Genomic DNA, 24974 nt, shown 5'->3' on the forward strand with positions numbered 1-24974 from the left:
CTTTGTACTCCTATTATTCCAAATTATAATGAAAGCATCACTGCTGCCCAAGGACGTACTCCAATCACACTGACTGTAGAGGAACCTCGTAAATTTTGTGTCTTGTTTTATTTATTCCATTGTACACACATCGTCGATTTTACAACACGTTATCAGCACAAAAAGCTCTCATGTCAGTCGAAAGCACAACGCCATAAATCCGGTGAAGCACTATCCACCTCTCACCTCCATCATCTAAAAGGTATGTCCATTTTTTGTCTCTCCCACTGCGCCAGAAGCGCCCCACCAAATTCCGATGAGAATTGAAATTTACGACCTGAAGTCGTCACGAGATGAGAAAACTCGTACCTGACAATTGGTTTCCAGAGATCCAGAAGAATCTCATCAGACTTGGAAACCCAGATCACGTTGTTTTCGACGGATCTTGAGAACTCCTATGAATACTTGGTTGTTTGAGATGGTGATGGCAAGAATGAATCCACACAGGCCTCACTCTCTTGTGCCTTTGTCAACCCCACTGTCATCTATGTCTCTGTAAGGAGGTTCTTGCTTAACGATGCCATGTTCCCTGGGTCATGCAAGAACAACGCCAGTCTCTAGTAGCCTTTTTGGATTGAATTGAATTTGGGCAACCTCCATAACTACCCAGTTGGCCTTGTGTTTCGAGACTGGCAGAGACAGAGAAGGAAGAAAAATAATAGAAAATGGGGATTGATGGAATGGCAAGGCACATGTGAAGAAGAAAAAAAAAAAGATGTTGACTGCAACCTAAGAAAAAATATATATAAAAGGATTTGAATGGTGCATGACACCATTTGGTCAACATAATATAAATGGTTTCTGTTGGTGCATGGCACCATGCTGCAGAAATAAGAAAAGTAACAATAATAAGGTTTGAATAAGTGCTGGAAAAAGAAAGAGAAATAATAAAAGGAGGTATGATACTTCTTGTTATTTATGTGAATTGGTGTTGGTTTAAAACCCTTTCACAAGTTCTATTTACTTTAAAGCAATTTATTTATCATGGACGGTTTTACCGCCTACTGCTTTAAGTTTTGATTTATGTGAATGGTGCTGAATTAAAGCCCTTGTCACAAGCTTTATTTACTTAAATGCAATTTATTCATTATGGCTGGAATTACCGCCTATTACTTTAATTTATTTATTGTACTTCTTTTTGTTACGATGAGTACATACTGGACCCGAAGTTCCTTGATCAGATCAGAATCTGCAGTTTCTTGATCCTCATCAAATAAAAATGATTGGACCTGAAGTTCCATCAAACAAAAAGATCGGGCATGAAGTCCCTTAATCCTCAAGATCAGGACATGAAGTTCCTTGATAAGTACCTTAAGTTTGAAGTGCCGCAGTGCCTCAACTTAATTGCAATAAAAGCCATAAGAGTCTCAGTCTACAGACTATTAAATAAGGACCAGAAGTTCCTTATGTCCATACTAAAAAATGGTTTAGCAGAAACATTTATTAAGCGGATGAAATTGATTACCCGCATTCTGCTGATGAAAATGAAATTGCCAAATTTTCTACATGGGACATGTCATTTTACATGATGCATTATTGATTTGGTTGAGACCTGTTGACAACCATCAATACTTCTCAGTACAACTCATGTTTAGGAACCAGCCAAACATTATACATTTACGAGTTTTTGGTTGTGTTATCTATGTGCCTATTGCACTGCCACAACATACTGAAATGAAGCATCATTGCGGATTAGGCATTGATGTTGAACATCATCTATCATTCAACATTTGAAACCCTTGATTGAGGATATATTTACCGTGTGGTTTGCGGACTGTCATTTTGATAAGACAATTTTCCCGCCGTTAGGGGGAGAAAATAACTTCGTTTCAGAAGAACGATGAACAAATATCATTCCAGAAGAATGATGAGAAAAAACCGTTCCAGAAGAACGAAGAGAATTTGTCTTATTTTGATTCATGAAGCAATCAATATACAAATGAAGTGAGAATAATTGAATGATGCAACGATATGCAAATCAAATGCCAGATGTATTTAATGATGCAACGAAAGTGATGAAATCACATATACTTGCTGCAAATGTGCCTACAAGAATTAATGTCCCTGTTGGACAAAATAATATGGCAGCAAATGATTTATCTGTTACACACCTGAAGCGTGGCAGATCCTTAGACTCAAAAGGTTCAGTCATTCGAAAGAAGAAGAATATGGCACTACTGAAGTATTGCATAACTGTCGCATGCCAGACACATGACAGTTGCCGCAAGGATACTTGTCCTGAAAAGGTCAATCCGCAGACATGGGAATATTGATGTCTCATGCATGAAGCATGATAAATGTATAGGTTCCAATGACTCAACTCCCGGAAGTGGAGATTAAAATCCAAGCTCTATAACGCTCAAGAGGAGGTTATGATCCGCATTCTCTAAATTATGACTATCCTGGAAGAGATAGTGTAATGCCCTTGAAGAGGCAATGGATATCCCAAAAGAAATGAAAAGCTTTTATGCATGCGCATGCACATGAGAATATGGGATCAAAGATTGATGATAACCAATGGTAATTTTGGTTTTTATAAGTAGCTACTAAATTCATCAATGAGCTGTGGTGATATTGAGTCCCATTCGTTTTCCATCAACAAAATTATGGGCCAAAATGGAAAAAGGCAATTCCATTACAATTTTGTAAGAACGTGGAAAAATAGACCTATATACTTGGATATCATACAAATAGCCAAAAGATGTTGAACCTAGAAGGTTACATATGGGCATTTGTAATACCGTGAAATACACTCACATGATATGACACAAGGTTGGAAACGAGTTCGTATAAATGGAGAATTATATACGAAGGGTTATGAGTCGCCCACATCATATCTCCATAAGTAAATCCCTCAAATATACATGGAAGCGAATTGATCTGTATAAATTCTAAAGGAAAATGTGTCATGAAATGTAGAAAATCCCTGAAGGATTCAAATTGCTTGAAGAAAGCCCCGGAAGGGTAAAGCATAAAATATGTACTCAATACCAATGGATGATATAAATTGCCTTAGTGAGTATTTTTGTTGTGGTATTGTTGCACCATACTAAAATCTCTTGCAAGAGTTGATGATATTAAATTGGGACTCCTGAAGAGTCAAGAAAGATTATAAAGTGTTGAGAGAAATATTGTCTCGAACTGCAGAATCGAACAATATGCCAACACGAATCTTATCCATGATGTTTATGACATTAAAGAATCATATGGATTGAAGATTATGAGTTGAATACTCAAATGATTTAGACACTAAGAATGATCATTTATCTTCGCGAGGGTAAAGATAAATTGATATTTGGTCCAGAAGTACCACATCTTAGTAAAATATATGCTTTATTGTATTTAACACAATACACTGAATGAAATAAAGCTTATCTCCGAAAAATTACATACACATGAGTTAAAACAAACAAATAGGAGGGAACCTTCATAAAGGTTGCTCATGTGAAGCCTCAGTACTCGGAAGTACCCCAGAAGGGGGAGACACCAGAAGTTGATTATTTGGAGTCTCAATACTTGATGGAACTCCACACAGCTAAGACAATGGATGTCTTTGGAATAAAGACTCGAAGCCCCGATTGTCATTTTGAGTCCGACCTTCGGATTCTAGTAGCTGGTCGAGCTTTCTTTTCATGCTCGTAGAATAATTATTTGCAAGCATATGTAACACTCTATTCTTATGCTTGAGCCCTTTAATCTCTTGTTTAAGACTTGCCACCTCAGCCATTAATGATTCAACTTGGTGAGTTCAAGCAAGTAGGCGCTGGCCCATATTGGATACAGAGCCCGCACATTGAACACTGAGAGCCAATGAGTCTTGAACGGCTACCTCATCAGACCGGTTTGAAAGGATTCTGTTATCCTTTGGAGTGAGAAGATTCCTGGCTACCACTGTAGCGGTTATGTTATTCTTCATCATAGAGTCCCCAATCGTAAGAGGACCATTAGAAGATAAGAAGGACGGGCGCCATATGTTATCCTGACGCTGTTCGTCTGTATCAATCTTGAGACTCAAATCTAAGCAAATGTTAGATGGGCAAGCCATTTTTAGAAATGATGAAGGAAGTTAGATAAAATCTCAGAAGTGCAAGAAAGGGAAATTTCTGCAGGCAACAATTTTCTGAGTGTTTCTGAACAAAATTGATATCTCTATAAAATGAGGGGCAACAGGACCACTTATTCAAAAATCGAAGAGACACCGATTTTCGAATTTCAAAAGCTGGATTTCCCTGCATGACGTCTGTCAACATTTCTCAGATGCAATCTCAGCTCTTGAATATCACGTGCAACTTTGTCAAAGATCTTTGATAAAGTTGAAAACACGTGAATCTTACTGTTCTAATTACACCACAGTTGCTGACAAGAGTAAAGGTACATCACTACTACCTGCTATTGGGAAATCCATATATATGTCAACCTCTGTCCTCCATGGCAAGGCAGAACTGAAAAATATCTAACTCTTCCTCATCTCCGAGAATGCATCTTTCACAAATTATCTCGAAATACTCAGTTTTCTTCCTCTCTGAGAATACCTCTACAAACAAGTCACACCAGAGTAAGAGTATCTCATATCATCAGGGACGAGAGCAAGAGTATCTCATATCATGCAATCTCCTTGTCCTTTCCTTTGTCCTTGTTCTTACCTGCCAAGACAAGGACAGAGAAAGCAATATGTCGGAACCTCCACTCAAACTTTCGCTGCCACCAAGAAGTGATGGTCCATTCAAATGCAAGGTTTGCATTCCACTCCTGTATCAGAGGACAAATACTACAAGAGAAGATGCCAAACCTGCATAAGGAAAATACCACTTTTGCAAAAGGAGCAAGTAAGGCAAGTGAAAATGATACATTGAAGCATGTGGAGACAACCACAACAAACACATGTCAGTTCATCCCCGACAAAGCCTAAGATCAATTGTCACATGAAGCTCCTCATGGTCCAATTTCATTCAAGATCAAGCCTAGACGGCCTTTGAAGAAATCACAAGTCCGATTCAAGATCAAGTGTCCACCACCCTTGAATCAAATTCAGCTCCAGATGAAATAGGTAAATTCAGACCTTTGGAGGAAGTCTAGCAGAAGGCCCTCCAACCCAGTTCAAGAATAAGTCTGTGGAAAGTTAACAACAAGTAAAACACCTCATTCGGCAACTATCACCGCTAAAAGACTAAAGCAGCAGGATCAATGATCAGCCTAAATAATTTGAAATCAGGGGGAGATACGCATCAAGGGAGAGCATCCAAAAATAGATCAAGATCTTAACGAGGCAACTCATGTTGATATGTGGACATCCAAGGGGGAGTGTTGAAAAGTATAGTGGGTAATGAATGCCCACAGTATTGAAGACCTTGTCATAGCATTGAAAACATTGCCACATTATTGAAAACCTTGGCAGAATATTGATATGTGGAGATCATTTGTCAAAGGTGTGGTGTAATTATTCAAAATGTAATAATACGGAGTTACTCTATAAATAGAGCACACCTACTACTATCAATGTAGACAGAGCATAGAGAAAAAGAGATGAGGGAAGAGAAAGAGAGGAAGAGGAGAGGAGAGAATACATAGAGTTATCTTTGTACTCCTATTATTTCAAATTATAATGAAAGCATCACTGCTGCCCGATGACGTATTCCAATCACACTGACTGTAGAGGAACCTCGTAAATTTTGTGTCTTGTTTTATTTATTCCACTGTACACACATCGTCGATTTTACAACAAAAATTAAACCTCGCCGCAAAGATTTGTACTTTGGAGGCAGTAGCAGCCGTCTTAGATACAAAAACTAGCTCACATTTTCCACTGTCCACATCCAGCCAACACCCCCACATTTCCTTAGCTGGCTTCTGTTGTTCATCCACCACCACCCGCCGCCCAAATACCATCCATCCCACTACATAACCACCACCCAAAATGCAATCACCGGCGGCAACAATGGCGGCGGCGATGCTCCTCCTCCTCCTGCCGATGGCGTCGATTGTGGTGACTGTGGGAGCAGCCAACACAAACAGCGTGTACAGTCCATGCTTAGACACCAAGATTCAGAGGTCCGACGGCTTCACATTCGGGATCGCATTCTCGTCCAAGAACTCCTTCTTCCTAAACGGGAACCAGTCGCATCAGCTCTCCCCCTGCGACCGCCGCCTCTCGCTGTCCTCCGCCAAGTCCCAGCTCGCGCTCTTTAGACCCAAAGTCGATGAGATCTCCCTCCTCACTATCAACACCTCTTCTTTCCAACCGGTAAATGAAACTCTTATATTTTACTGTTCTTCTGCTACAGTTTTTGAGCTGGATTGAAATGCGACTGTTTGATTACCCAATTGATGGGATTGGTTCCGATGCTCTTGATTCTTTGTACCATGTATGTTAATGTGATTATCCATTAGCCCACTTGGATTTAAATCCTTTTGTGACTATTTTAGCCGGCAATGTAGCGATAAGTGAGCAATAGAATCTGACATCTTTACAAAGGAAAATTGAAGTGTACAAATCGTACTGTGAGAGTTACATAAGCTGGGGAGGTCAAGTTAGCAAGAATTCTTAAGTAAATAGTGAAAAGAAACTACGGTGCATTCGTTTAAGTCTACAGGGATCTTCTAGTCTTTAGTTTTCTTCTGCATCATGTTCACTGAAGAATTTTTATTTTACAATATAATGTTTGGAGTGCATTTGGTTTAGCGGGCTTTGTTTGAGGGTAAAGGGTGAAAGAAGTGGATTGCTTTTGATCATTTGCTGTTACCTCCGTGTAAGAGATACAAAGCTGCCGAGGCTCATACTTGTACTGAAATTGTCTGTGGTTCTTGTAGATACAGATGTATTATTCGATTTTCTGAGTATTAGAATAACTATTAGCTGCATTTTAGTGCTGTGTTAAGAGACATAAAATGGATATTTTTTTTTCCTGTTTTTGTAGTAATTAACTGTTCTGCTAATCCATGATATGTAATGCTTTCACTTAGAGAAATTTGCATGATTCAGAAGCTCTATCTAACGTATGATCATGATTCATGAGTGGTATGCACTGACTAGTGAGCTTCATACATGGTTACGGAAGATAAAGGAAATTACAGAGGAAGAGGATACTTTGGGATCTTCTGAGGAGCTGTCTTATTGACTGTTTCATTATTTCAGTATAACTTCAAGAGGAATCATTTCTGATCAATGACTACGGAAGAAAATGCTAACCTATGACTAAGAAATTCCATTGAGAGATTTAGATTTGCTTCATGAATTTTGATAGGGTACTTGACCTTCAGATAGAATTCGGTGCGGGCTTTCCTTTTCTGCTGTCAACTAATACTACTCATCCCATTATATCTGAAGGTCGAATTTGGTCCTTCTTGCAAGGCTCTCCCACTCTTAATATTGGTTGTGAAGATCGGCACAGGGGTAATCTCAAGCTCAGTGACATTTATTATAGGCCTGTTAGCTGGAGCATTTATTTTGCCACCATTTATTGGTATATTTGGAAGTGGAGATGTAAAAAAAACATATACGATCAATTCCAACTTCCCTGTAACCCAAAATTTAGGTTTCTGACTTTCATAGATACTGGGGTGGAGGAAGCCAACTCCTCTGCTGTTCGCAATCCCCCACGTAGTAACGTCTTACTTGGTTTGAGTTGGAATCCCTCTCCTCATAGTACAATCAAGTTAGAAAAGATATAAGGGTGTGGAAAACAAATCATTCATTGTCATGGGAAACCTGGAAATAATTTTGCCCCTATAAAATATAAGAAGCTAAACGTAATTACATCTGTGGTGCTGTTTGGCTACTTTGGTTTTGTGTATGTTGACTTGTTGCTTTTCTTAACTTTGTATTCATTTTCCTGTCCTGTGTTTTATCGTGACATGGATCGCGTCATTAAATGATATGCCCTTTTGAGCTTTCTAGGATTCATATGGTGGATACATGGTGGCGTTCGCTGGAAGAAAATATGCTGCAAGATCTCTCCCTGCCTTTGTTGCAAACAGCACATACATAGTGACAAGTTTTACCTTGGTAAGTATGCATAATTTTGAAGAGCTTCGCTCTCTTGCGCATGAAAGGACAAAAATTAAGGGTAGTGCTATCCACACACCCATTTTTACTTCTCACACACCCTCTTAATTTTTGGCCGTTGGATCAAATGAATTGAAGAATACCAATGGCAAAAAATTGACAAAGGTGTGTAGGAGTTAAAAATGGGTTGAATAGCACTTTCCAAAAAGAATGGTTGAGATTTAACTAAAGCTCATTTGGTTAAATCTCAACCCTTCACTCGTGAAAAAACATGTGCGGGGGAGAATTTCCGTAACTTTGAAAGAGTCGATGTTTGTTAAATGGTTTTCCTTTTGTAAATTCTCTAATCCAACAAATGGGTTTTGGTGAAGGTACTCGAGTTTCAAAAGGGTAGGCTGCAAAACTTGTATTGGAAGAGAGATGGGTGTGCCAAATGCACAGGAAACTCCAATTTTGTTTGTCTTAACAAACAAGACTGCGCCATTAAAATGTCAAGCTGTAAAAACGGAGGGGGTTCTGTAGATTGCAGTCTCGGGATACAACTGGCTTTCTCCGGTACAGATAAACATCTCTCGGTTCTCAATTCATGGTATGAGGTGGAGAACCTTCGGCAGTATTCTCTCTATGGCTTGTATTCCAATCTCAGAGATTCTCTCACTAGCCAGTATAACAAGTTCTTCTAAACCTCTACTCCAAAGTATCAATTTATTGTGTTCGTGCATAATGATGTTTGATTTTGTCGCTTCCTCTGTCTGTCCTCATTGTTGTCCTCTCTGTTTTTTTTGCGATTTGGTATATCGAAATTTCTACAGATGTTGGACTTGTAATGATTACCGGTATAAGATTGTTGCGAGTGATATGTTTTTCTAGACCTGTTGTTGTTGCAATCAGATATTCATCGTTTCATGCTGTGCAGCAGATTAGAGTTGTCGTGTAAATTGAGAATGTATGCGGCCCTATCTTCTACGGTTGGTTTGAGGACTGATGGAAGCTCCTATAGACTTAAATTTGAACTCTTCACCGTCGTTTTGATAACAGAAATCGCTGCCATGCCTCTGGTCTCGGGGTCCCTGGCGAAAAGTTTTCAGGCATTACTCTGTTATATAATTTGTAATCGAGTCCCTCTTAGTTGCATGCGTACCCGTTCGTTCAACTTTTCATGTACTCGTACTAGGTAGCAATGTCGGACTGCAATATACCCACATTAACAGAGAGGACACGAACACAAACTACGAGTTATGACAGGTTTAGTGAACATCATTTCCGTGTCCTTAAAATTCTGATAGCATTTTCGCAACACTTGTGTTGTTGCAATGTTCTATAACCGCGGCAACGTATATTTGTACATACAAATTCCTCTTCCCAATTAAAAAAGAAATGTCCGGTATACGTTTTAAAGAATAACCGGAAGCTATCCGGTAGAAACTTATATACCGATTAATCTCAGGAAAACCTAAAATATTTCAAGAGAAACAGGAAATCCGACGACCATTTCAATTGTTCTGAATGTCTAATTTCATACCTAAATTGGGATGCTGCAGAATCTGAAACTGGATCAGTAATGAATACCGTGTGGTATATGCTGCCTCAGTGCTCTGTAGCTGGAAAAGAGGATGGGGAGGCGGAAAAGGTGTGAAATCAACTTCTTCGGCTTGTTGCATTCATGAAGCGAGGTTGCTGATGCCAAAATAGACTGTTTTCTGTTGAAAGGCATTGATAGCGTAATCAACTACAAAATGGCCAAACTGTGATTTGAAACGAAGGCCATATCCGAGCCCAACTCCGGATCCTGGTTTGCCAAGCCTCAGAGCTGGGTTTCCTGAAACTCCAAAATTAAATCGACTTGATATCAGGCAGATAAACAAATTTAGGAGATCAGAACTACAATAACAACGGAAAAGGTAATGTGGTAATGTGGCCATGTAGTAACAAACAGAAGGTTAAGTGCGGTCAGGGATTAGCAAGAGCAAGATAATCACCCTAAGACGCAGAAAGTTGCCCATGAATCTTAAAAGAGGGTTGGAAACTAAGCCTCTGAGCCTGCACCAAACTCGGTCAACCAAGTTCCACTTGTACGATTCTATCAAATTTTCACTCTCAATTTGGTTGAGCTACTTTGCAGGTTGGGTTGGTTACTAAACGCGGGGACTTAAAAAGTGATTAGTTACTCCAATCAGCGGTAGAACTTACCACTGGAAAGAGACTGGACTTGGGTATGCTGGGTGGAGTGCTACCTTTGACAACAGGTTGTTTGTATCAATGACTCGGCTATGGAAAAGAAAAACCTTCTAAGACACAGCTCTCCAGGATCGAACTCTCATTTGTTCTGCTAAGTTGCTAACCAAGTGTTGCTTTTTGGGGCTTACTGCTAAAACTGGCCGCACAAAAATATTATTTCGTCAGCTGGCCCTTAAAAACATTTGTAACAATGTGAACCTTTACTGATCAAGTTGAAAAGAGAGGGACCACATTGACGGGGTTAAATTGCAACTAAATTCACTGAAAAGATTTAACTCATGTCATTCTTCATCCAATCTTGTATTTGAGTGTTCACGTGGCAGTGGTTAACTTGAGCTGCTTGATATAGCTTGAGTTCTGAAACAGCATCATTATTGCAAGGCCACCGACTCACTGCAAAATCGAACCAGAGCAGTGGCATCCCTAATGCTAAAACGAAAAATGGACAGCAGGCACAATAAGTCAATTCCTTGAAAAGAGATTGTAAGATTAGCTCATCAGCAAGAGAGGAGTGGTGGTGAGGTAGAGAGTGCTATTGAAGAAAATAAGGAGCAAATCAGTGCTCGAATAGCAGGGTTCACCAAGATGGTGAATAAACAAGGTTAAGAAAGCTAACAAGGGTAGAGGAATACACTGCCAGCAAAACCAATAGGAGGGCAGTCAAGTGGAAAGGATGAAAACCGAACAAGATGGGAAATATTCTTGGTCAAGACTCAAAACAATACTCGGGCAATGCGAAAGGTGGATATTCCAACAATTCATAGAAACTAACCGAGAAATTGGGTAAGGAAGTGAAGTTCTTTCAGTTGAGTTCAATGAAGGATGATCATAAAGTTATATATGCGTCCACATTCTTGGTAGGTAAGGCTGATATTGGTTCCAAAATTACCAAGTTGGAAAAGGAAGAAATCAGCGGTATGGTTCAGAAGTCTTCCACACCAACATTGTCACTGACCATTCACGACCAAAATACAGACGAGTGCTTTGTAATCAATTAGTCAAAAGAAGTTACAGTAAAGGATCTTCGCATCAGTTCTTTCTGAAGACAACAGAAAGAACCGGTATAACAGCACCAGCCCCCACTTACTTGCCTAAAAGGTCCACATATAACAGCACCAATCTCAAGCCCAAGGTGACAAGTGACAACAACAGAGGTAAGTGCAAAATCAGTAGCTTTAGGTATACGGTAACAACCTTACCTCCCAATAAGGGAAGGGAAAAGGCCTCTATTACAACTTTGATGAGGTTTTTAGATCGATCATAAATTTCAAGATCAGCAACTTTTTTTTTTTAATCTTCTCATCAGTTTGTTAGCCACAGCCTACAATGTATTTCCTTTCCCTTATTGAAACATTTAAAAAGCAGACTTAATTATTTGGATTAAATTTCCAAGACCGATAAACCAATAACCAAGTCAAAGAGTTGAAATATAACCAAGTGGAATTTGAACTCACCAGGTACATGATGAGAAGACCCCAAATCAGTTCCACAGTCCAAGAAAACAGCACCTTCCATCATCTTGTTCTAAACAGTAGATACAATTTGACCAAAAAAACAAAAGTAAATAGTGAGAATTCATATTTACTACAAACAAGTTGTAACATATTAATTACTCACCAAATACGAGTAATAAGGTGCCTGATAAATCTAATTCGATCGTTTCTTAAAAAAAAAAAGTGTCCAGGTTAAGCCATATGGCATAGCTGAAAGAATGTTTCTATTCTATTGGTTTAAAATGATTACTGACAAATGATCTCGTAGATAAGTACTCGGGAAATTCTGGAATGACTTTCGAAGCTAACAAAATAATGCAACAAATGTCCTAGATTATTAGAATTTGAAGCCAAATAAAAACAATGAGGGTATTACATACAAAAGGTAATGTCAACTCGCTATTTGCAACCAGGCACGATCTCCCAGATCCCACTGCTCCTTCACCATACCCTCGAACACTGCCAAGACCTCCAATTGCAAATGCTTGGTAAGGTGCCATGTCCCCTACAGTGGAACCACCTGTCATTCTGTCCGAGGAAAAAGTATGGGTAACATAGATAGAAAAAGGTTAAAGCATCCATAAATTATACAAAGCAAATAGATATGAAGAATTGTGCTTCTGAATCACCAAGTGGAACTTATGAAGTTCCTGCTGTGAAAGTGCTTAAGAAAGCGAATAATACACAAACTCAAACCCAAGAATTACAGTGGTTCAGCTATGCGCCTACATCCACAGTGGACACAACAAATCTCCACCATATTAATAACGGGTGAAATAAAATATCTTATCAAACCTTTAAGTTCAAGGCTCGATGAAAAACTAGAGAGGACAAGAACAAGAAAACAAGAAAAAACTCTTATCTTTTTCTCTTCTACACACTCTTCCATTCAATATTCTCTCACTCTAATTCCTTGAGTGGTATTCAATTGTTTTGCTCTATGCTCATGCTCTCTCTGGAATGGTATCCCGCTCATATTTGGAGTGGAATTCTGAACGGTATTCTCTCTTGCTTGTGATCCAAATGTCAGAAACTTTCCTTATGTATCCACGAAAGAGGGCTTTACGAATTGGGAAGTAATGGGGAACTAATTACCAAAACATATTCCTTCTTCAACTGGGAAAGCAAGTCCAACTGGGAATAGGGTATCGTCAAAGACTACTAGTTCTAATTCATGTCAAATGCTTCTTGCACGCTTGCTTCCACCTTTTACATTGTACAAACACTGCCCTCTTGCTCAAACTATGTACAATAGAATGAGGAACTAGCTTACCTTGTCAACAGAAATGCCGGCCCAAGTTTGACTCCCTTGGATGCAACGAATTTAAACTTGTTGAAGATTAGCCATTTAGATAGAACTGGTATCCCTTGTTCTATCTGCAGACTGAACTGCACTCAAGACAAACTCCCTGTTAGTTTCACATATCATCTTTCACATTATAGATCAAGATATGAAGAAGTCTTACATGAAAAAAACTATGATCATTTGCCTTTGCGTACTGAGATTCTTGCTTTAGAACTACCATACTATCATGGGGACTTCCACTGCATGAAAATCATCTTATAACGTAAAAAGATTTGTCAAACCAATTCAGAAACTAAAGTGCTCAAAACGTAGATTACCTGCAGGTGACAGGAAACCCATCAAGATCTAGGCTGATAGGGCGCCCATTATCATTCACTGGCCGGACATGCTGTATAGCACACAATGAATTACTGGGGAGCGACAGTGTAGAAGAAATTAGATACCACAAGAATTTTTATAAGTGGAAAATGTAGTAAGGTACCTCAAACTTTATGCTAGTTGTGCTACTCCATTTGGAACTTGAAGGTTCATTCAGATCCATGCCTACTGATAATCGAGATAAATTCACACCTCCACTACCTGAACGTGAGAAATTGTCCATGGGAATGCCGTGAACCCCTATCTCGGGTGAAATAGAATGCTGAGATGTAAAAAGGGAAACAAAATTTGTATCAATTATGGACGGGTTACGCTAATAGAGAAACCGGATTGCTAAATAGACTGTAGTGAAGTCGTTTATAGTTTTTTTAAGATTCTCCAAGTTGAATAACACAAAAAGAAGATATAAATAAATAACCTGTATTACAAAGGACTGTTGAGCTAGCCATTCGGGTCTCGGTCTTCTATAAGCCAGCAAAACATTAGAATCATACAGCCCCTTATCCCATGACACATCAAGCTTCTCACTTCCCCCAAATAAATTTGGATGTTTGATGCAAAGACTGCAATGGGAAACAAAAACGTAACAGGTTTGTTCAACTAGCCGAAAAACGATGTTATCCCCATATCCTTTCTTTACCCAAATTGCATATCCCGCAAACCAAAAGACCGAAAACTTCAAAACATCAAGAACCCAAATTTCATAACCTAAAATAAGATAAAAGAAAAGGACACTCTTACCTTCCAATTATCAGAGACAGAGGACTGCCACTACCATTACTGTGAGAAAAGGAATGGAATCAATCAATCATCCAATGGCGGAAAACAAAGAGTAGAAGGAATGAAAGGAACAAGAACCTCAAAGGAGGAAGCATCAACGAAGCACAAAGCTTGTGAGTGAAATCAACATTGACGTCAATCTTGGCTGTTACATTATTGAACACAAGAATTATGCAGAAACAAAAAAACCAACCCATTAATCCCAAACAAAAACAAAACAAGAAGAAAACTTTCACAAACAAATTAACTAACAATCTTGGGTAGTGAAATGAAGGATTGTTACTATCTCACCTTTGCCAGCATGAATGCTCTTCTGTGCTCCCATCCCGTTCCGATTAACTTTCCTTAATCAGCCATTAAAATTTGAATGGGAATTTAGGACTTTCGAAGGGATTGGGCACTTGCATGAATGAAGAAGCTACCTAGTGTTCCACAGCGTAGAGGGGAGAGAGAGAATGAGAGAGAGAGAGAGAGAGAGAGGGAGAGACTGATGTCCTTAAAAGTGTAATTTGAGCGAGGAGAAAGGGGAAGAAGCAGTTCCTTGCTTCCAATGTTTGTTATCCCTTTTGCTTCTTCAGTGGTCTTCTCTCCACGTGGGTTCCAAGTTTGGGAGCGTTCCATTTTCTAAAAAAACAAAATTCGTCATAAACTAGAACTTCTAATGCTATTCAATACTAAGATTTAGTGCTATTCCTTTTTATTGGTAAATGAGAGGTCTTAGATTTGATTCTTGTTAAAGACGAATTTGAACAACAGTATTGCTAGCCCATTGTAAGACCAAGCTCACCCATCTCATTGATGTAGATAATATCGTTTGTTAAAAAATAAATAAATAAATAAATAAACCTAAACTTAAACTTTTAATACATCAACAATCAAATAAAAAAGCATTGTTGGGCCATTAAAGAAATAGACCTATCCCAAATATGCGTGTTGAAAATTGAAAGCCCATACTCGAAATAGCATCAGGGACAAAGTTTATTTCTCGAGAGATATGCTTCCACATCACACAATGGGATGAGGATGTCATTCAGTGAATTGTTGAAATTTTTTATATTATTTAATATATTTAATTTCCTTAATTGAATGAACATCTAAATGGTGGGTTTTCAGCAGGAAAACAAAAGGCACTAAGCAGTTAATGTTTGTTGGATTCGTTTGTCCTCAATTTCCAGGAGGTACTTAATGGAAGAATGCATGACTTTATGTGCATGATACTTGATTGAAGTGAAAACAAAACTCACTCATCCAGCTCGTAATGACGATGGTGGTAGTGACTATGGTCATCCAAAGGATTGAAAATACATCAAGATGAAGTTATAAAGGTTAACACACAACCGCAAACTAATAATGTTGTATCTTCTGAATCACTTTGGCAAATGGTCCTGGCCAATTTGCACGAAGGTATAAAGGTTATGTCATCAATGTGTCCAAATTTCATACGAAAGAAAGCGAAAAAAGTATGACTACTCAAAATTGTTGGTGTTGTTTCGAAAGTAGACACTACGAGCTATGCTACTATTAAGGACAAAAGGCCTTGCTAAGGTGATGTGACCTATTATGGAATGTTGAAAGATGTGGTTGAAATCCAATATACCAATGCCTTGAAATTTGTTTTGTTCAAGTGCGATTGGGTTTACGCTCTTGATGGAGTGAAAGAAGATGAGTTTAAATTCACATTAGTGAATTTTAATCATTTGTTATACAAAGATAATGTTATTGGGAACGAGCCTTTCGTTTTAGCATGAGACGCAAAGTAAGTTCGTTATATACAGGATCCAATTGATCTAGATTGGCATGTTGTTGTTAATACGACTCTAAGGGATCTATTTGATATGCATTGTACATATTCTTCTCAGACCCCAACAATAGTGCCTCAAGTAGATCCTTATGCACCCTAGCAATTGAATGAAACTATATTATGAATGATGATGATGATGTTGGTTGGGTCAGGGAAGGAGTGGATGGGGCAACCGTAGACACAAATGTTGAAGAAGTTGATGATCCTCCTGAAAATGAGATGGAAGAATGATTGGTCATATAGTGCATTAGTTGCTAGTTATATTGCAAATTCTTTGAATCATGTGACCATTTCATTACTTCTAATTGACATTATCTATTTTTTGTCATTGTAATTGATATTATGTTTATTAGTGCATGTCTTCTTTATATATATATAAGGTAATTGGCTATATATTATATTTATTTACATCAACTTTTTGTGATGAATCATCATGTATACATTTTAATTTTTTTGTCCAACTAGAAATGGCACTAAAGTGAGGAAGAGGTAAAACAGTGAAGGAACTCATTCCCCAACTCCAGTGAGAGCTAAAAAGGGTAGGTCACAAGCCCGATCATCTCAGCAGCGTGGACAAAGTTCGAATCAGCCTCAACTATTTAGCGGTCTCAACATGCCACATTCAATCAGACCCAACAATAACCACCAGTTACAAAGCCTACACAATCTCAGTTAGAGACACAACTACTTCAACACAATCCATTTGCCTCTAGTCATGAGGATGAGCTTTCGACGACTTCATTAGATGAAACATGTTTACAATGCTAAAGGACCATTAATTTTTCTTAGTGTTTTATTCTATCGTTCAAATCATATTTTTCTTATAGTGAATTTATAGGTGAAATTAGTCTGAAGGTATTAGGAAAGGTCGGGGTGCTGCTATTTCTATCCCAGAGTGGGGGACAAACAAAAGTTCATATTGATTTTGATTGTAAATGGAAGCCAATAAAAGAAAATGCAATCAAGTTTAGTGGAAAACTTGGAATTATAGAACGAAATAGTCAAAGGGTTCCTCTAACATATGTTTCATGGGCTAAAATGTTTGATCATATAATAGATGACATTTGGAAAGAAGTCATGGTAAACAACACTTCAAAACTTATTAATTTTACTCGTGTGAGTAAGTCTTCATTTCATTAATAGTTAGAGTTTAATAATTGTAGGATAACACGGATGTCCCTGATGCATATAAATTTCATTGCTTAAAGGTCATTGGCAATAGATGGAGGGATTGGAAATGTCGGGTTAGGCATAGATGGTATGACCCATAGTGGATTGATGAACAACGTTTATTCTTCACTCCCCCTCAAGTCACTACAGATTTATGGAAGACGCTAGTAAAGTATTGGGACCTCCTGAATGTAAAGTAAATTGAGAAGAATAATATTATTAAGTTTATAATAGTGATGAATTATGGTTGCTTTAAACATCTATTGGAATGTTCTCAGGCAAATAAGGTTAATCGTGCACATTGAAGTGCTTCTCATAGGACTGGTCTTACTTCATTTGCTTAATTAAAACATAAGGTAAGAGCACTAGTTTTTTACTTAACAAATTAGTTTCTTCTCATAAGCATGTTTATTTTCTAAAGAAACAAAAATAACACAATTAAATTGTATATGTATAAGTGCAAGTTTAAATTTTCACGTGAGCTTGTCTTTTTTTTTTTGGACTCGTCAAATATGTAGTAGCACAAAGAGATAGACACCTTTGGTACATGAAATTCACAAAGTAGAAAAGTCTTCATTAGTAGAGAGAAATTATAAAAGAACAAACAAACTAGTTGCAATAGTAGTGTTATTGTACAGAGCATTATGAAACTAAGAGGGTAAATCTTATGTAAACTAGTGGCAGCAACTATGCTCTAAACTTTCATAATTTGGGGCTTATGTAAATTGTCTCTCTGTATAAGAACCTCTTTTTTTTTTTTTTTTTTTTTTTTTTTTGAACTGCAACCTTTGTATAACAACCTCTTAATAGGAACCTCCTTTGTGTAATCCAAAAACATCATAATCCTATTCTTTAACAATTATGAACAGTTTGATTAACATTTTGTGATTAGTTTTTGGCTTTCATGGATAGCTGGACAGTCATGAATATTATTAAAACATCAGATTGCATTTGACATGGAAAGCTAGAAGTCTTTTCTGCATTGAAAGAATTCATTACTAACACGATTATATATGTTGTTCTCTTAAAATGAGATAGAAGAGAGAGAAAATTGATCGATTAAGCATGCTTATAAAAACGCGAACAAGGAAAACAAAGAATGACGATGAAGACTTTTGACAGGGAAAGTGGCGACATTGTTGCAAGTATGAATTATTTTTCCCTCAAAATATATGACGAAGATTGCATATTCGAATCGTTTTTATTAGTTGTGTATTATTTTTATGTTTTGGTCATGTGAATTGATTGGGGCATGTTTAGAATCAATTTAATGAATGCTTGGAAGAAGGGAAGATCATGAGCATGATGAGGATTATCGAGCGGAGGTGTTTACTAGAGTTATGGGACATGATGCACATGGACATATTTGCATGTATGAAATAGGTACAACTCCATCTCAAGTGTTTGGTCAAAGTTCAAGATCTTCTGACATTAATGAGGATAGCATACAAGAGGAGGTAGAAAGACAATATAAGACCCAAATAGATAATCTTAAATCAAAGCATGAATATGAAATTAGAGATCTTCGAGCCAAGTACAATGAAATCAGTTTGAAACTCTATCTCATGATGACTCATTGGTTTCCAAGTTAACACATCAGCAAGCGAAAATGGACATGTATACTATATTCTAATGTGATTATGTTTTCCTTTCAATTTATTAGAACAATTTAGATGTGACAAGTAGATTAATTTTGATTTCTTCTATTTATTGTTTTGATGTTAAATATAGATGTCAAATACATCAAACTAGCAACAAGGAACACTTGGAATGAGCACCAGCCTCAGTTAGACCCACATGCATAGAAGCAATTGCTTTCATAAAAGATTTGTGAGAAGAACATTATATTGATAAATTAGATTAAACTTTTTATTGAAAGTTGTGTAATTTTCATTTCAAGTTTGGATGGAAGGTTATGATGGAGAGTCTCAATCATAATTAAACTTTTGAACTATGTTGGGGCATTTGAAATAAAGAATATGTTCATGAACTTTTGGGACAAGATTTTTCATATTTGACTTTTCACTCTTTAGTAGGATTATGAATTAGGATATATGAATGGTGTTTTTTAATGTTAGCAATTATAAAGCACAATTCAACATTTGATATTGGTACAATTGTGAATAAGATTAAAAAATGCAGCCTAATGCTTTTGTAGAAAATTTCATTTCTGACATGTTTTTATTTTGACAAGAATAAATTGTAGGGTTTAAGCATTTACGATGCGTCAAACACATCAAAAATATTTTGTTTAATTTCACATCATAGCAGTTACGACGTCAACTTTGAGTTGCAAAACCGTCGTAAAATAACTTTGCGACCCTAACAATACGTCACAATAAATTGGGAAAACTTTACAATACGGGTTTTTTTGCAACGCAAGTACAAGCGTCACATGATTGGCGCTATACCACAATTTGTGACGCTTTCATGGTTTTACATGACGAGATTTTAGTGTCATATTTAAAGAGTTTTTTTTTTTTTTTTTTTGTAATGAATATCATTTTTCTTTGGATGCTTTTATCATTTTTTTAGGAAGAAAGAAGATTAACTTAAAGAGAAACCTTGGAAACACCCAAGGCCTCGAGAATCATACAGGAGAGCCTTTTTTGCTTGGGTAGGAAAACACCCATCCCAAATATATAAATTAGTACAATTATGACAAAGAGAAGTAATAGCGTCCTCTATGAAGTTTGCTTCCCTGTAGACATGATTCCATTCTACCAGCTCAAATGATGAGGCAAGCCCTTTAATGTCCTCAACAACTGCACACTTTCCAAAAACTACATCAATGACAACCTTCGAGTCCCCTTCCACCACAATTTTATTGATTTGACATTGTTTGGCCAGAGCCAAGGCATCCCAGAGAGCTCAATTTTGATGGGTCGGTGAAGGGCTCTTCTGCTACTAATGGTGTTGCTTGAGATTTTAGTCTTCCTTGGTTTTTGTCTCAAATTAGCCTTCAAGAACTCTTTACTAGTTGTAGCCGCTGCTATCAGACAACGAGTTGGATAAGATTTAATCTATTTAAAAACAAAATTATTTCTATCATTCCACATTTGCCAACAAAGAATTAGGATTTTACTAAGATAAAAAAGATCATCTTTATCTAAGGCTGACATCCCCATTAACCAATCATTCATATTGGTAATGGAGTAGGTGGAGACAAGTTATTACAAAGCTTCCAAACTTCTTGCGCATGAGTACAGTAAACAAAATGGTGTAGTTGATCCTCCTCTGCAATATTGCATATAGGGCAAAGAGTTTGACCATTATGATTATACTTACTTAATCTTTTGAAGGTAGACAATCTATTTCTTATAAGCAACCAAGCAAAAAATTTAATATATATGGAATAATAAGTTTCCACACTTTTTTAGTAACTCTTTGAAAGGTTTGCTGTTGGTATCATCAATTTGAATCCAAATAGCTGATTTAACCGAAAGATTTCCATTAGGAGACAGTCCTTAGATAAACTTATCCTCCATATCACTTATAAGGATAAGGATGACAAAAATTTTATCTGCCACATCATGAGGCAGCAATTGAAGGATTAACTCCTTGTTCCACATTTTATCTACCATCACATCACTGACTTTTAGATTTAAATTTAAAGAGTTTATTAAATGATCTTGAACGAGAGTGGACAGTGAAAAAGGAAAAACCCAATTATGGGACCAAAACAATATGTTTTGACAATTTCCCACAATCCATCCCATCTTCTAAAGTATGTTCAAAATATTCTAACATATTTTGTGAATTACTAAAATCTAACAGTAATGCTGCATGCACACAACCTTTTTCCCATTTCTTTATTTTTTTTTTCCTAATCTTGTGGATCTATAGTATCTAAATTTAATATATTTACTGCTATATTTATTTGTTCAATTCCCTTAAGTATGATATCCTATTTTTTCTAGGTGGTCAAACCATATTTTCATCCATGTAATCTCCTCTTCTTTGTTCATTATATTGCCCACTTGTTTGTCGTTGAAATTGTTCATCTATTATGGTAGTGTATTTTAGATTATTATTTACTCCTGATCTTCCGCTCTCTTATGCTGGGTTAAATTAAATTTTTAGTTCTAATGAATTATTGTACAATTTTGCTCCTAAAATATGTTCTACTCCTATATGTAAAATTACTTTTTTCATTTCTTGGTCTAAAATCATGTGTGGTCCTAAATCATATGTCTTATATTTTTCTAAATATTGTTTCTCATCTAAATTATCAATATCTTCTATGAGTTTACCTACAATATGACCAAAATTTTGCTCAACTAAACTAATATCTAAATTATTAAAGGCATATGTATACTCTAACGAATACTTTCAGTTTCACTTTCATCATCTTCTAATTTATCTAATGGCTTATAATTATTAAATCTAATTGTTGCTTCTCCTGTGCTGGTTTTATATATTTGTACATTATCTGGCTGCCTATTTTTTGCTATTTGTAAATTAGGAAATATCCCTTGGGTTATTTATAAATAGGTATTATCATTAGGTTTTGCTTCTATCATATTTACATGTTTACTTCCAAATGTTTGGACTAAAAATTGAAATTCTTAATAAAACTTATGATTGTATTTATCATACACTTTGTATATGGACATTAAACTAATACACAAGTTTTTTTATATTCTCCTTTCATATTATAATTTTTTTGTTCTTATGCTTACTTGAATATATTTACTAAATACATTAATTGCCAAAAAATAATTTGGAATACAACATATAATTGTTAAGTTTGAACTTAAATCAACTTCAGTTGTTGCTATTGATGCTTGTTAGTGATTATCTCATCTATCATCGTATATGTATTGACACACCCCAACCGAAATCAAGGCATGTGTTGTGTTCCTTTCAAGTGCAAATCTAAAGATAGTATAATGGCACAAGTAAGGGTGTCGAACCACATGGATTGATTAGACCTCAAATTAGTAGATTTACGTTGATTTGAGAATTAAAGTAACTTAAAATGCAAGAGAATGTAAATATGAATAATAGAATGATTCAGAAACGATTGGAATGGAACTAGGGATACCGATTTCACCATTACAAGCCAATTCCATGAAAATTAAGTCAAAATGCATTCAACTCTTCAATCTGCAACTAGGGTTCATTTTACTTATTTATGATCATCCATTTGATGTGTGGTTGTGATCAAGTACTCCTAATATGCAACCTGGTTGTGATGTTCAACTTAGATTAACAAGTAAGAATCCATTTAGAAAAATAAAACTTCAAAGAACCAAAGAAATCACATGGCCGGATGTATACATAGCAGTTTCTTCATTCATTCACATGTCCACCAAGATTAAGCATGATGTGTACTATAACCTTGATCAAATAATCTATAAGCAACCCTAATGGTGATCAAACATTAAGATTAACAAACAAATTATACTATAAAATCAGTGAACGAAACAAGAACACAGATTGGTAATTTGAGTACTTTAACTTAATAACATAGAGTAGGTTTACAATGCTACATCGAATTCCCCAGCTATGAACTTAATAACACAACATGATTACAAAATATATAAATATCAAGAACAACATGAGTGAAATTAAAGTTCATAGAATAAACCCCCTTGAAACAATTATGATGTTGAACTTCTCCAAGAACAGCGTGGCTGCGTGGTTTTTTCGGTGGCAACCGATGGTGAAGGGAAATATGGTTTTATTTATGGAAGAAAACCCAAAGAAAGAGAAGAGAGAGAGCTATGGGCGTCTCCAAGGGGAAGCTTATGTAAAAATGGTTGAAACTCTCAGTTTTATAAGGTTAAATAGGCTGTTACAAATTGCCAATACATCCTAGTAATTGGGCATTTAATTCCCACGTTTTTGTGCTGTTATTTGTCTTATAAAGAGCCATATTCATCACCATATTCAATTGTACACTTTGAATCTCTCTCTACATCAGAATCCTTATTCAATTCTCCACTTTCAACACCATTTTGCCTTATTTACTCTCAAATGGCTCTAAAATACAATTAACTGCACATTAACACAAAAGAGAGTAAAACGCAACCAATTTAACTCAAAAATATCACAAAGAGACTAGGAATGGATGGTATAAATGTATGAAATATATGAGTTATCAGCATGCTGGGCGTGACATGAAGGTGACGTAACCAAAGGTGCAAATGATGTAAGATTGAATAAATTAAAACCGAAACTAGAACTTAATTAACTAATAAGGTGAGTGCACAATAGTGCTTACAACCCAAAAAGTACAAATATTCAGAGCATAGATAATATAAGGGTAAAGCAGTCGAACGAGAGAAGCACTTATTACACAACTAGAGATAAGTTCCTACGTTAAAAATTGAGATATGTCAAAATAACCAGGTAATCCTCAAGTACCATATAGTAGGTTAGCTATCTAGGACTTAGAGGGGCGAAAAACAAAAGGGTGAGAGGGCACAAAAAGTAAGAATTTAGCAAAACTATTTGTCTTATGAACATACTAACCCCTCGCTAAAAAACAAGTATAGTTTTCCGAAAATCATACTACGTATAAGTATAAAATCAAATGCATGACCATAATAAATTCATAAATATGCTACAGCAGAATATCTCAATGGCAGTATGAATATAATCAAGTGCTTAACAAGCTATACTAGCACGCAAGTTGAAGTCACCTAATGTGACCTGTAAGACACGGCTAGGTGTAATAATATACGCTCTAGTACTACAATCATGTGAAGGCTAGTGCTATTCGCTGTCACATACGAGTCGGAATTGCCTATTGCAATCTGTACGATAGGCTTAGCACCTACTTGGATCCAAGGCGAGCGTGTGGTGCTGATGTGAATGACACATGAAAAACTAGCCTGGCCTAGGCTGAGCACTAACACCTGGGTGTAGATGATGAGCCACTATATGAATATGAGTATGCCATAACTTAGTCATTCCAAACAACATAATAAACTCACCTGAACTTATCTGTGCGTCCCATAGGAATTATTTAGTATTTCACAATAGCATAATATTTATGAGCTGGTAAAATACATATGAAAATGCCATGATCAAATATAAATTTCAACTAGTACAGGCATTATTTTAAAATTAAGTAAAATGTGGCATAACATGCATAAATCAACTTAAAAACATTTGTGGAAACTATACAATATATATATATATATATATATATATAAACAAAATGCCCACTCACTGGTACGTAGAAGGATCGTAGCCCCTTAGCGTCACGTTTCCTCGTAAGTCCTCGGGGTAAGTCTCCCCTATATTCGAAACAACTAATAAAAATTAACTAAATAACACATATATGGAAAAGTTAGGAAAAACTCCCCATAATTTGCTCGAACGGAAGGTTTGAATATACGAAAATGTTCTACTCGAAGTCACGGACCTACACGTATCAACCACTCGTCGAACGGAGGCCAGACGCACCCTCAAGTGTTGTCCAACTCATGGCCACACTCGCGGCCATGCGCAGGCACGTGCATAGCAGAACCTTAACGGAATCCAGGAATATTCCGTTAAACAGTTAATGGATGCTGATGGCATTACCTGACCCCGTTAGAATATTCCGTCAACTTTGATGGAATATTCCTTGTCTTCTCCGGTGAGCTTCACCGTCCGGCGGCGCCGGCGCCGTTGTCTGGTTCGTCGATTTCTAGAAATATTTGTTTGTTTCTGGGGAAAATTTCAAACCTTAATATCTTGCTCATTTCTCAACCATTTTTCACAAAATTTGTATGGAAATGAAGCTCGTGACGAGGAAAACAAATCTATACC

At 36.7% G+C, this 24974-nt stretch overlaps 2 protein-coding genes across 2 annotated transcripts; one reads left to right on the forward strand and one right to left on the reverse strand.

Moving 5' to 3' along the window:
• The first annotated feature begins 5773 nt into the window (after window positions 1-5773).
• Window positions 5774-8959, forward strand: LOC137742159 (uncharacterized). Its single transcript, XM_068481933.1, has 3 exons — window positions 5774-6280; window positions 7934-8041; window positions 8413-8959. Exons 1-3 carry the CDS (start codon window positions 5954-5956, stop codon window positions 8722-8724), a joined length of 747 nt encoding a protein of 248 aa, XP_068338034.1. The 5' UTR covers window positions 5774-5953; the 3' UTR covers window positions 8725-8959.
• A 311-nt stretch (window positions 8960-9270) lies between these two features.
• Window positions 9271-14755, reverse strand: LOC137742158 (outer envelope protein 39, chloroplastic). Its single transcript, XM_068481931.1, has 11 exons — window positions 14528-14755; window positions 14315-14381; window positions 14198-14236; window positions 13875-14019; window positions 13560-13718; window positions 13396-13466; window positions 13239-13317; window positions 13046-13161; window positions 12153-12300; window positions 11734-11803; window positions 9271-9860 (listed from the first exon to the last, which is right to left on the reverse strand). Exons 1-11 carry the CDS (start codon window positions 14559-14561, stop codon window positions 9703-9705), a joined length of 1086 nt encoding a protein of 361 aa, XP_068338032.1. The 5' UTR covers window positions 14562-14755; the 3' UTR covers window positions 9271-9702.
• Window positions 14756-24974: the final 10219 nt, after the last annotated feature.

Source organism: Pyrus communis, chromosome 8 (assembly GCF_963583255.1).
Source record: "Pyrus communis chromosome 8, drPyrComm1.1, whole genome shotgun sequence".
Lineage (NCBI taxonomy): Eukaryota > Viridiplantae > Streptophyta > Magnoliopsida > Rosales > Rosaceae > Pyrus > Pyrus communis.

Coding starts and splice junctions, on each gene's coding strand:
- LOC137742158 (XM_068481931.1), bottom strand. CDS start 14,561: ATGGGAGCACAGAAGAGCATTCATGCTGGCAAAG. Junction 13,719..13,874: donor AACAGTCCTTTGTAATACAG/GTTATTTATTTA, acceptor TTTACATCTCAG/CATTCTATTTCACCCGAGAT. Junction 13,318..13,395: donor GGGTTTCCTGTCACCTGCAG/GTAATCTACGTT, acceptor ATTTTCATGCAG/TGGAAGTCCCCATGATAGTA.
- LOC137742159 (XM_068481933.1), top strand. CDS start 5,954: ATGCAATCACCGGCGGCAACAATGGCGGCGGCGATGCTCCTCCTCCTC. Junction 6,281..7,933: donor ACACCTCTTCTTTCCAACCG/GTAAATGAAACT, acceptor TGAGCTTTCTAG/GATTCATATGGTGGATACAT. Junction 8,042..8,412: donor TAGTGACAAGTTTTACCTTG/GTAAGTATGCAT, acceptor GTTTTGGTGAAG/GTACTCGAGTTTCAAAAGGG.